This window comes from Convolutriloba macropyga, chromosome 6 (assembly GCF_964194025.1).
Source record: "Convolutriloba macropyga chromosome 6, txConMacr16.3, whole genome shotgun sequence".
Classification (NCBI taxonomy): Eukaryota; Metazoa; Xenacoelomorpha; order Acoela; family Convolutidae; genus Convolutriloba; species Convolutriloba macropyga.
The window spans coordinates 39,240,720-39,253,424 of record NC_134473.1 but is presented as its reverse complement, the minus strand read 5'-3'; the positions used below and the strand labels follow the sequence as shown (position 1 = coordinate 39,253,424).

Below are 12,705 nucleotides of genomic sequence, written 5' to 3'. Positions count from 1 at the left end.
ATCTTCTGTTGGACTCTGTCGAAAGCTTTCGTTTAATCGAAGGAAACAGCTGCAGACATCTCGATTGACTTCTATGCAACATTCGCTGAGCATATTGAGGATAAAAATAGCGTTTCGGTTACCTTTGTTCGGCATAAACCCATATTGGCACTAATTGATCTCATTGTGCAGCACTGGTTTTATTCGAGTTAGCAAAACCTTAAAGAGGATTTTCAGGGTGTGCTTCTGTTTTCTCATTAGTCTGATTGTTTGAAAGTTGCCACAATCAAAGGCTCTGACTTTATTTGGGATTGGAATAAGAGTTGAGTCCATGATCTCTTGCGGTACAGTTCGGGAGTCAAACCGTTCGTTAAACAATTTGGACAAGCTTGCAACCCCATTATCTTCTAAGAGCTTACAAAGATTTGCTGTTACGATGGCGGACCCGCTGGCTTTCCCATTGGGCACTTTCTACAAAGCCTTCTCAACTTCATCGACCATAATTGGCTCACCTGTAACTTCAACGCTGAATTCAATTGTCACTTTTTAGCGAGTAGGATTGAAATAAAGATCCTGCATGTTTTCCTTTCATATCCATAGTACGTCTTTGTCGAACAGTATGTGGCTATCCCTGTCTTTGATAACGTTGGCCGCGCTCGAACGTCACGAGAACTTTCCCGTTATCTCCCTTATCCGTTCATGGCATTCTTTAGAGCTCGAGTGTTCCGCGCATTTTTTATTGATGAAGGTAGCTTTTGCTACTAAGCAGGCCATCCGTATCTCTCGATCAAGAAATTTGTGTTTTGAAAAGTTCTGTTTGCTCTGTCTCCTCTCTTCCATCAGTTGCAATATTTTGTCTGTGATTCACGGTTTGTGTGGCTGCTTTTAGCGAAGAGAAATATGCTGATCGTGGAGGTAAAGACAGGCCATTTTGACTTCCTCCCAGGTGCCTAGTTCGGGAATCTTCTCATCGGCAGCGTTATTCAACGCCGAAAGTTCGTTGGGACTAATCTTCTGATAGTTGTGCTGTACTGATTTCCTTTTCGTTCTTACATTTTTGTAAAGCTGATTTCAAGTCAGCGTAGCAGGCGTCAATACTTTCGTCATCGGACTCCAACATGAGTGCATGAACTTGTATAACCACAATATCTAATGGTTTCCGCGCAAACTTTGCGAGGATCACCCTGTCGGATACTGGCCAGAAGCTTTGCAGAGTCTGTGCGGATCTTCGCTTCATAAGTAGGCCCACTCCACTTCTCGATTCGTCTTGGAGGCCTGAATAGATGGCTACGTGTTCGACGGATCTAATCATATTGCTCCCTTGCCAGCGCACTTCTGCGAGGCCAAGGATATCTACCGCGTGCCTATCCGTCTGTTTTGAAGTTGGCTAGCTGTGCAGCTCTCAATAACGTTCGTACGTTCCATGTTCCAATCCTCAGAATGCCCTTTTTGACAGTAGCTTGATGACGGTCGGTTCTGTCCTGTCCAACAGGGTTTCCACCGAGCGCGACTCCCCGCATGGGATAGTTTACGCTGTTTTCGTGTTTGTTGTTTGAGAGATTCATGGTATCCTGGGCATAGAGAACTGGAGTGGTTTTCCCTTGCCTTCTCCAGACGAGAGCGTCGTTAGCTCAGGGCCTCCGGACATCGGTAAACACTTACCCCAGGTGCTACCACGGGGAGGTGAGGTTCGATTTTAGCTCTCAAATTTACTACTAAATTTTTTTTAAAATTTGCCAAAATTGGTTGCTTTTTTCTACTTATAGAAGTGACCTAGTGAAAGCTCCCAGGCCGTCTTAGAGAACTGGAGTGGTTTTCCCTTGTCTTCTCCAGACGAGAGCCTCGTTAGCTCAGGGCCTCCGCACATCGGTAAACACTTACCCCAGGGGCTACCACGGGGAGGTGAGGTTCGATTTTAGCTCTCAAATTTACTACTAAAAGTTTTTAAAAAATTTGCCAAAATTGGTTGCATTTTTCTACTTTTAGAAGTGACCTAGTGAAAGCTCCCAGGCCATCTTAATAGACTACCATCCTAAAACTCAACCCTCCCTGGTGAAGCAGACCACCGCCTGTCGTTCGAGAGCATTCTGTTGGAATTTAGTTTTTGTTCCTAGAGATCATGGCATTAGGTGGCAGAAGAAACCTGACCCAAATGAAGGGAATTGCCTTCAAAAGTAATCAATACCAAATTCATCAAAGCAATCAGTGCTATAAATACTCTAATTGAAGAAACTGAAAAACTTGTATCTCCAACTAACTCAACAAGCTGCAGCATATTTTTGGATATTAAATACCTTTTACAGATAATAGTGTACTGTTGGAGAAACTATCAACAGTAGGTTTTAGGGGAACGTGTTTGGATTATCTAGAATGGTCTTAGAACCGCTTATGTTAATTTATATTAGTGATATCCTGTTTTTTGTAACTAACTCAGTGCTTTATCTGTTCGCTCATGATGCGAGTTTAATTAATTCAGACAAAACTGAAAGGGGGTTCAACAGTTGGTGCTACTATTAGCAATCTGAAACAATATGTCGAAGCAAACAATCTGCTGGTTAACATCGAAATATCAAGCTGTGTGGTTCCTGAAGAAAATCAAACTGTTTTTTAAGACGACACTTAATAAAATTAAACGATTGAATATAAATATCTTGGAACAACAATTGACAATAAGTTTTCTTTCAAAACAGATATAGATTAGTTTTTAAAAAATTAAACAATTTGTGTGGACATACAGCTAGAATGCGAAATGAGTGTCCTAGAACTTGAAATTTTGCGATGATTTTTTACAGCAGTAACTGTCACACTAAATTTGAATATGGTCTTCTTTTTTATGGATCAATTAGTAAGAACAAATTGGAACCCCTGCTTAAGTCTCAGAAAAAGATAATTATACTGAGTTTTCGAAAAACTTTTAGGACTCCGTTCATGATATCATTTTTAACTTTAATATATGCACGATCGATGAGCTCTATTCGAGACAGCTTCTCCTTTCTGTATTGAAAGCTGCAAACAAAATTCTTGGGAATGGTTTCCAAAACGATTTTTTTTACCATTGGAACCAAAAATGCGTTTTCAAACAAGAAGACCAATGAAGAACTTATATAGCATCGGTAAATACAAATGGCAGTTAACACAGTTTTCATTGCAAAGTGGAGCAATCAGAATGCTTGATTGTTTTGTCACTAATGATCTGATTCAATCAGATTTCAGGTTCTGCTGTCAAATGCGAATCTACGGGAGCAACTAGATGGGTAATTATATGCTAAATGAGTATTTATTACACAAGAAGGAGGCTCGGTAATGTTCCGACCCCGCTCATCCGCATTTTTGGCATAAATTTCTACCAAATGAGGAACAGATAGAAAACTCCAACAATTCAAGTATTTTTGAAAAAATAATGTGTATGAACAAAAACATTGCCTCCAACGCAAATAACTCAATGGAGTAAAAAAGCCGCATTATATTGATGAGATCAACCATTATTAAGAAAACAATTCAAGAGAAGCAACAAAATCAAACAACAATAACAACAAGCATTAATTACATTCAAAATTTTAGGTCCGTTTTTTTTATAAAAAAAATTATTAACGAGGTCAAAATAGTGTCAGGTAAAACTGAAACTACACAAAATAACTTGCACATCAATAGAAAAGAAATTGGACCACTCCATAATAAGGCTCGGTAACAAATTTAAAAAAAGAACAAAAAACAGCCAAGTTGAAAAGTTGGCTTAAATTTTTCAAAACAATTAATTTCATAGTAATGGAAACCATTAGATAGCAATTGAAAACATTCAACCTGTTTATGATCACATATGCCTCTATAGGAGGACATTCAGACTTGTCAATTATTTCTTTTTTATGCGGTTACAAAAAGAACGAATAGAGACAACCAACAAAAATTCAATTAAAACTTGCGAGAGAACGCTGTTGAAGCTGTGAAGCCATATGTTTGCTCTCAAAGTATTTTCATTTGAGGCCCAATCGAACGCCAATATTATGGTGCGCGACCTCTTTTTGATGAGAATAAGAATTAAGTAGACAAAAAAGGGCAAAATTATGTAATTCTTTTGTATTTTTCGAAAACAATTTTTCAAGTCATGAAAGTCATTAGCTACAAAATTAAATAATCAATTAGGTTCGTTTATTCGTCCAAAGGAAGGCGCTTGAGACCTGTTATTATTCATAATATGTCTCAAGTCTACAAAAAGAACGTCAAATATAGACAAAAAAAATAAAATTAGTTTTTTTTTGCGAAAATCTTGACTCAAAGCCAATAATATCATAACGAATTCTTTAAAAACAATAAATTTTTTACAATTGCACCTTCTCTCCATGCAAATAATTCTTATTTTGACCTGTAATTAACTAGAATAGGTAACAAATGGACAGAAAAAGAACAATTCGAAGTTATAAAGTATTTTTTTGTGTTTTTGCAAACTATAGTTTTCAAAGTCATGAAAGCGATTGGCTATCTACTCAAATCAGAATATAGGCTCATTTACCCATCCACAAAAAACCAATGAGACTTGCATTGTCCAGGAGATTTCACACGACCAAAAAGACAAAGTAAAAACGACAGTTACAGAAATGTGTAAAAAAAATTCAATTGAATGCTTCGAGTAAAGGGCGTCGAAGCCGTTAAAAATATAATCTGTGCATTTAAAACCTTTTATGGTCAAAAACTTTGAATGCCATTAATGGCAACAATGTAATATGCGAACTGTCAATAATGTGATAATGTGACAAAACGAAAAAAACGTGAAAAATGGGCAAATGCCTAAAAAAATCTATGAAATCTAGTAGTATCATAACCATGACTTAACTCGTGAAACTGCAATAGAATTAATTTAAAATTAAGTAGGAAGAGCAGGAAGATGAAGTTTTTCTTCTTTGCTGACAATAAGCTACAAATTGTCCAATTTAAGAGAAAATTAGTGGCAAAGTTTAATAAGCCATTGTTTATTCAAAAGTCAAACATTTTTAGAAGTCAAAACCACCATAATCTTTCATGTAAAGAAATTGGATACATCAATTTGGAACTGCTTAGGAAGCCAATTGGAACTTTTAACAGTAAACTTTAATTTGAATTGAATTGTTGTTTCTCTTTCTTTAATTGACATGAAAAAAGATGAATATTTTTTAAAAGAAGGCCAAATGATTACACTCTGAATCCCAATTATTTTTGGATTGTAACGTTCCAAAATTGGACCAAAATCAGCCTTCATATTGCTGATAGTTCATTAAGAACACTCATTTGTTTCGAACGATATAGATCTAAATAATTCGTTAGTTGAAATATCAAAAATAAATGCTGCGTTTTTGATAATCATTGAGTGAAGTCAGCAAAAAACGGCAAAATTCTAATTCCAGACTACTCTCAATTGAAGTGGAAGTAGGACTAGCTCCCTTTGTTGTTAACAAAGATCGTGTTAGTTGTTTTTGGCTGTGTACTTCCGTCTAATTTAATCGATTGTTTCTGGGCTTTATAATATTCCGTCTACCCACAAATCAGCCAGGTCAAATACAATCAAAGTTTTATTATAATTATTTTCGATCTTACAATCTTACACGTGTTTCAAATAATAACATGTCTTGTACTTCATTACGACAATGACGTGTAAAGTACCTCGCTAATAGTTTATTTCAAATACTTTTATGGTCAATAGTTGATTTCAAAGTGAGTTTGTGGAACTATTTCTGTGAATGCATGGCGGCCATTTTAAAGCCATTAATAGGTATAGGGAATATTGTTTTAGCAAATAATTTCTGATCCTCGCTTGGTCCCCAGAGATTAAGAACCTGTTGTTTTGGGATTAAAACTGTGAACTAAATTAAAGTGCAAGTTGCCTTCAGGCGTGCGATTGTTTCATTGGCCGACAGGGGGTTAGCCGACAACTAAGTAATAAGAAATAAAGCCGACTATCAGACCGCACACCAACTGTAATTGTCGGACAAATTAGTGATGTTTCGACCCATCAGATTTGTTAACCAGTCAAAATTAAGCTGTCGGCTGTATTTCTCATTTTTTGCTAGTCGTCTAAAGTCTCTGTCGGCCTATATTCCTAGCACCTTTCTAGCGGTTTTGAGGGCGTTAACAACCTTGCTGTTGGGTTAAATGCCAGCCATTCAAAAAGCTTTGATCAAAACACAGGAAAGGCCAAATGTTCTATATAACAAGGTAGATTTTGAAGTTAGCATTTTTAATGCCATAATTGGAAATGTGGAGGTTTATTGTTTGATCCCAATCGTGTTATCTCGAGTAACAAAAACCGTCTAATGTAGAAGTATAGATAATTGACTGCAAAATTTTAGGACAAAAGGTTGTGCGCATGTTTATTTGTTAATGAAATTGATGCAAGATAATGCTCGCTTGTTCTTTCTGTAGGTTCGTACCGACTCAACCCTTTCAATTTGGCCTCCATAAAGTTGTATTTAAAACGGGATAAATATTGTAGAAAAAATTTTGACAAAGAAGAATTTGTGGTTCGTGTCTTCATTTGGCTTTTTTCGGGTGATTTCGTCATGTTGTACACTGTAAAGTTTCTGTTTTTGATGCGATGATAACCCCGTTTTGGTAATCATAGTCAATAAAAAATGAGGAGATAGCGCTCTATTACTTGGGATGTTTCAGACTAATGGGAGCAAATTTAGCTCAAAAAATAATATCGATGGTCTCTGCTCTATCGCAGGGGGAAAAGTATTAGGCCAACATTTACTCTCAACTGTTCTTTCGTTATTATTCGCTACATTTCTGAGTGTTATTTTTATCAGATGAAATATTTTTTGCATATGAATATTTCATGAGGTACTACCATGCTAAGCAATGTTGGTCGTGGGTACGAGCAAGTTTTTCTTTTTAGTCTTCATTCAGCAGGCAGAACAAATTCAACCCCGACCATTCACCCCTTCTGTCAAATGGAAACGCAGTCGTCCTTTCTGATGGAACAACCCTACGTGTACCTGTTCACTCCCGAAGTCAGGGCCCGTGCTGCAGCAAATCGGGACCCAATTCCTCCAGTAGCAGCCATCATAACGTATGCACGCCAGGGTGTTCACACAGCATGAACAAATCGCCCCTAAATGCCTCGACAAGATCATTAACTAAAAAGGCGCCTCCCCCAAAGCAGAAGTACAACATCGACCACCTGAGCAAACTTTGTTTCCCTTCGACATTTATCGTTTGGAATATTATTTTCTTCTCTCTCAATATTCAACTTGCGGGACGGTATGACGTGTTTGGTAAATTGAAATCATTCCTTCCCGGATAATTTGCACAATCTGAATTGTTCACGCTTCTCTAGGCTAATTTAGCCCAGAATATTACCTCAGTCGTTGCGTAAACAATGTCGAAAATGTAAACACACTTTGGCGAACTAGTCAATATTCACCATTGCATGTCGTGTGAAGTTTCGAAATGCTTCAGTGGAGCATTTTGTTGACTTTATTTTCCCTGAAAATGCGCTTCTGTTGGATTCGAGGCCTTAGAGCTATAGTTGCTACATAAATCTTCACTTTTAAACAGTGAGAAATGCTAACAAAGATAACTTCTGGAGGAGTACTTGAGACGTGATTAAATAGGGGAACTTAATTCTATGCTTTGGGAGCTCTGAGGTCACGAATGGTCCAATTGAATTGGCATAAATGTAGCTAAATATAAATGTCAGAATTAACTGTGTAGAACAAAAAACTATCTTTTGTTATTGTTAGTTTTGCTGGGAAATAAATACTGTAAACAGTCGCTTGTCTCCTCCAATTAATCCAGTACAAAATAGATTAGCAGCTTCTCTTCTTATATCTGACAGGCGCGTCCGGGAAATTCGCCCACAAATTGCTTGTTCCCCGAGAACCCGGAGGCGATAAGTTGCTCTGTGTTTATTCAGTTCACAGTTTCCTCTAATTCAATAACAGCTCTGTGTTTGGGTTGTTTCCGCAAGAACTGAATTTTTGCGGAGGTATTTTGGGTTGTTTAATTCGATTATGACTTTTGAGTGAGTGGGGGATTTTTGAGCCTAAGATGAGGAAGCTCCTGGTTGCCCTGTCCTAAACAGTTTAACCAGAACCTGAATGTAACAAATTTAGTTTCTGACCATATCATTTAATGTGCAACGGAAGGCTTAAAAAGAGTTCACTACGAATTAAAGAAAAATTGTGCGGTCTTTCAACCTGTTTTAAAAATTAATTTAATCCTTAAAATTACTTAAATTAACAATCCTTAAAATTGAAATCAAAAGAGTCGGAAAAATATTTCTCTGATTGTTATTATGAATTGGACAAGGCTAAGTTACCGAGTTAAATTTAATTAATAGTAACCAATCTATATTACAACCGATTGTATTTAATGAAAGGTTTAACCAAAAAGCGACCAGTCCAAGATTAACCTCTTTTGGTACATTTTCATACATTCATTCATTCATCCCTTCATACGAAGTCAACTGCAGTGACGTCTTAACTGTTGTGTAATTTTTTAATTTTCACATTAGCAATGACGTTGATTGATGATATTTTGCTACCGTTCAGAAAGCGTTTGAATCCATATATTTATACCCTTGTGGTGTAATCAATTTACCATAAATCCAACGGGCAATTTGAAGCTCACAAGTGGCCCGAATAAGGCGAGAATAGATTTATCCTTCACTCGCAGCCAGAGCCAAAATGTCAAAAAAATGGTTAAACTGGGAAATGAATTGTCTTTGAGTGTACTTTTAGGGATTAAGCTGATTTTTAACACAGATTGAAATTCGTGTTGGAAAGGATTAAAGCTTAAATAAAGCATTGAATGCGTGTCATTCAATGCTGTCAGTAGCATAAAATTGTGTGAATGAATTGGGTGTTCATGAGGTCAAATTTTGGCGCTGAACGGAAAGCAAGGGAAAATTCTGTGTTAGAACTCAATTGCGTTAGCCACTTGATTTTTTGAAGCGAGGTCAATATTCGCAGTTATATTGATGTTCAATGAAGTAGCATGGTCTTGGGAAAACATTTTCCGGCTTCTACAAGATTCAAATCCGACTGAGTACACCAACAGAATTGATTTTTGCTGCTTCAGAATGGTTGTTTAGCCAAATTTACTTAAGGGGTCAAAAAGTAACAGTGATTTGTTGTTCATATGCTTATTTTTTGACAATAAATAAAAACGAATGTTTTCTGTCCGCATTGAACAAGCCATAATAATTTATACGCATATCATTGTACCATTATAAAGATCTAAACATGCATAAAGGTCTAAACCGTTTCAAATTTTTTGAATTACTTATTTATATAATATCCGTTTCCGTCAATTTTCATGCATTCATAACAATTGTTCATATTTAGTAGAAAGATTGTCCAACTATAGCAAAGATTTTCAAGTGTGTTCTGTTATGTCTCAAATTTTCTGCCAATGCATGTACCGTTCAAGATTTTGGCCGATAAGTGTGGTCACAATTTCAACCATGACCACGATACAAGGCACTTCATTCCCTCGACGCTCAAGCAGGAAACTGGCTACAGTAATATCGAGCCCCTGTAGGTCGTTAGAGATTAATTCGTTCGACCTATTTTTCTCAAAATTGACAGTTTCTGGCACCTGGTTGCTGAATTTGCCAAAGAAGCTACGTTAAGGCAAAAAATTGAAGGTGTGGAAAAAATTTGACCGCTTATGCCGGTTTCATTTGCGAACCAATCGCCAATTTCTTATTGACCTATTTTCAGAAGTTTCTCTTTGTTGTGAAGAATGAGCTTCACAAATAAACTCAATGTCAAATCAAGCAGTGAAGTTAAAATGGCCTGACAAGCAAAATTTATTTCTACATTCTATCGACGCCGATTTTATTTGTTCAATTTTGTCAACATTTATATTTAGAAGCTATTGTTAATAGCCGCCGTCAGCTTCTCAACGGCTATTATTTAGGCGCGCTCCTTTTTACAATTCAAAGAATTTGAATTGTATTGGGGCGCTATCTTTTTAAAGATCTGTTTACACATTTTCATGATTTTTGAAGTCAAATTTGAGTAGTGATTTTGGTCACGCCGAAACAAGAAACGGAGCGAAAGAGCGAGCAGTTGTGCGTCGAGCATTTTGTTCACTATAATTTTAAAGTAGAGTGAGGAAACGGGGTTTGAACAAAAATTCGCTTTCTCGCTAGTTGTTTTTTGTTCACATGCAGCATTTTGACACTAATTTTCTGTTTTTTTATTCTTTTTATCTAATTTTTCGACATGGTTTTCCCAATTCACTCATAGGCTGTTCTAGGTCTAGTTTTTTTGTTTAGTCAGTGAAAATTTTTCGAATTGCAGGTCAGAACTTGTCCCGATATGTTTTTTATTTTTGCTTATTTTTTATCACGTTTTTCATTTGACGTAAGTCTCGATTTTCACGTTTGACTTCTGACTTAGCGCACTCACTGTTATTTGAATGGATTTTAAATTCCTTCACTCATTGAATTACGTAATGTAGTGAATACGGTCAAAGTCAAGAGAGCAAGATCAAAGGAAACGGATAAACATGAAAAGCGCGGTCATTAAGTCGTAGTGCATCAGGTTCTCAAAGTTAATTAGAGCGATTACTAGCTGTTAATGTAATTTTTTAAAAAATTGTCTGTGAATGAGAAAATTTTTGACTGTATTGTGACTTTTATTTAGCATTTCTATAACAATAAAAACTTTTGATTAGTTATATTAACACTATAGTCACAAATTTCCTCTGTTAGAGATAATAATCAAAGCAATACGTTATGTTACTTGGGCTCGAATTGGCACTTTCAAGGATAGATGAAGTTATACTAAACATGGGTTTTATTTACTTCTTAGTTGCATTAATACCCATATCGCTGAGCGTGCTCTCAAATGATGATACTAGCAACACTCCTATTGCCCTTATATGCTCAAAGGCAGCTAAGATAAATGATCTAACTCTCCAGGTTGTTCGGAACTCTCTATCTAATTGGTGTTGAAAATTTTATGCCAGCGTGGTTTTCCTTGTGAATCAACTATAGATCGTTCTCTTTTTTTTTGCTTTCAAGTGTTTTAAGTGATGTTAGATTTAATGCTTTTGCCTGCACATTGCTGCAAACAGCTTGACTGTTTTTGTAGTAAAATTTTGGGGAAATCGTTAGTTGGTTGCATGTTTGTTTAACACCTTTTCAAAAAGCTGCAAGTATTTGCAACATTTTTCCTCTGATGCATCCAACCAATTGCTTTTAAAAGCTTTGCAGAAAGAGTTCACAAATGCAATCCAAGAAAAAGTTAAAGGTCAAATTGTTGAATTGTTTTTCTGGGTAGTAAGGTTATTTTAAGAAAAACAGATAAACCAATATCTTTATTGAAAGCGAAATATCAAAATAGAAAAAGTTCGCCTTTTTTCAGTTATTTTTTATCGTTAAGTTTTAAAAAAAGACAAAAGGTTCTATCCAAAAAGTGCATAATAAGACATTTGCGAGCAAGCGGAAACATTATTTAACCATTATTACCGTTCTGTGTCAACAGAAATTTTAAAAAAAATTGTCATTTCGAATTGTTTGATGTGGATGTTTCAAAACGCCCTATTTCTAGCTCAGAGCTAGCAAAGAACGAAATTGTAAGCTAACGGAAGGTTGATCTAAAATTTAATTAGATAATAGGTGGAAAGTCAACACATTTGAAAGAAAAACAAGGAGGATCGTTAATGTGCGTTTTTACATGATGTTCCGACCCGAGCTCATCTATATTTTTGACTTAATTGAAAACCAAATGAAGAGATAATCAAAAATAGAAATTTATGTTAAAAAATCTTTACGTACACAAACTACCAATTGAATTACATAATGCCATGCCTCATTACAGCGCTCACAAGATCTGCCATTAAAAGACTACGAGAAAAAAAATAACAAAATCAGCGAAACTAAAATTTCACAGCAAAAATTCTATCAAAATTTAAAAGCACCTAGTAACAACGTCAAAATGCAATCAGATGAAACCATAGTTACACAAACTTACTTTTTCTTAACTACACGGCAGATGAAATTTTTCCTCAATGGGATTAGGTGAAAAGTCGACAAAAAGAGGCAAATAATGAGGGAAAATTTAAAAATCGGTCAACATTTTTAAAAGCGTTTCATAACTTCAGACGTCTTAAAAACCCTGAGCCTTCAACGAAATAATTTGTGACAAATTTATTACAAAGTCATTACGAAAGGACCTGTTATTGTTCACACTAAGCCATAGAAACGAACTAAAGTTGTAGAAAACTAAACAAACACAAACGAATTGCGAAAACACAATTTATTGAAGCCGTTAAAATCATTAGCTTTTATCTGAATATTTTTTAACTTCAATTGTTATTGTTTACTAAATCAGCTAAAATTATACTAAACGATTAAATAAGTTGACTCCGTATTTATTTGAAAATCATTGGGATCTGTTATTACGCAAATATAGTAAAAAAAAATCAGAAAAAGAAACAAAAATACTTACCACTCACAAAACTTTAATGAAGGCATATCGTCCACCACAAAACATCAGTTACGATATAATATCAATAGACATGTTAATTTTTGAATTACATAGAATTGAATGGGACCTCTCAGTGATGAGAATAAGGTACAAGTTGACGATAAGAACAACAAAAACTGAGAAGTTTGAAAAATTTATGAAAACGGAGTTAATCAAAAACTTTGACTATTCGCTATAAGCTGACTGCACTGAGAAACATCATTCATTCAAACCTCAATTAGAAGCTTACGAGACCTCTCAGCAAATTACGACT

General features: G+C 35.7%; 1 protein-coding gene across 2 annotated transcripts in view; it reads left to right on the top strand.

Moving 5' to 3' along the window:
* LOC142341672 (glycine receptor subunit alpha-1-like) overlaps positions 1 to 7,722 on the top strand; it is a 96,820-nt gene extending 89,098 nt beyond the window's left edge. For both annotated transcript variants that reach the window (XM_075392813.1, XM_075392812.1), the window contains one exon: positions 6,845 to 7,722. In XM_075392813.1, coding sequence (XP_075248928.1) covers positions 6,845 to 7,252 — 408 coding nt within the window. In that variant the 3' untranslated portion in view covers positions 7,253 to 7,722. The remainder of the gene's footprint in view (positions 1 to 6,844) is intronic.
* The last annotated feature ends 4,983 nt before the right edge of the window (positions 7,723 to 12,705 follow it).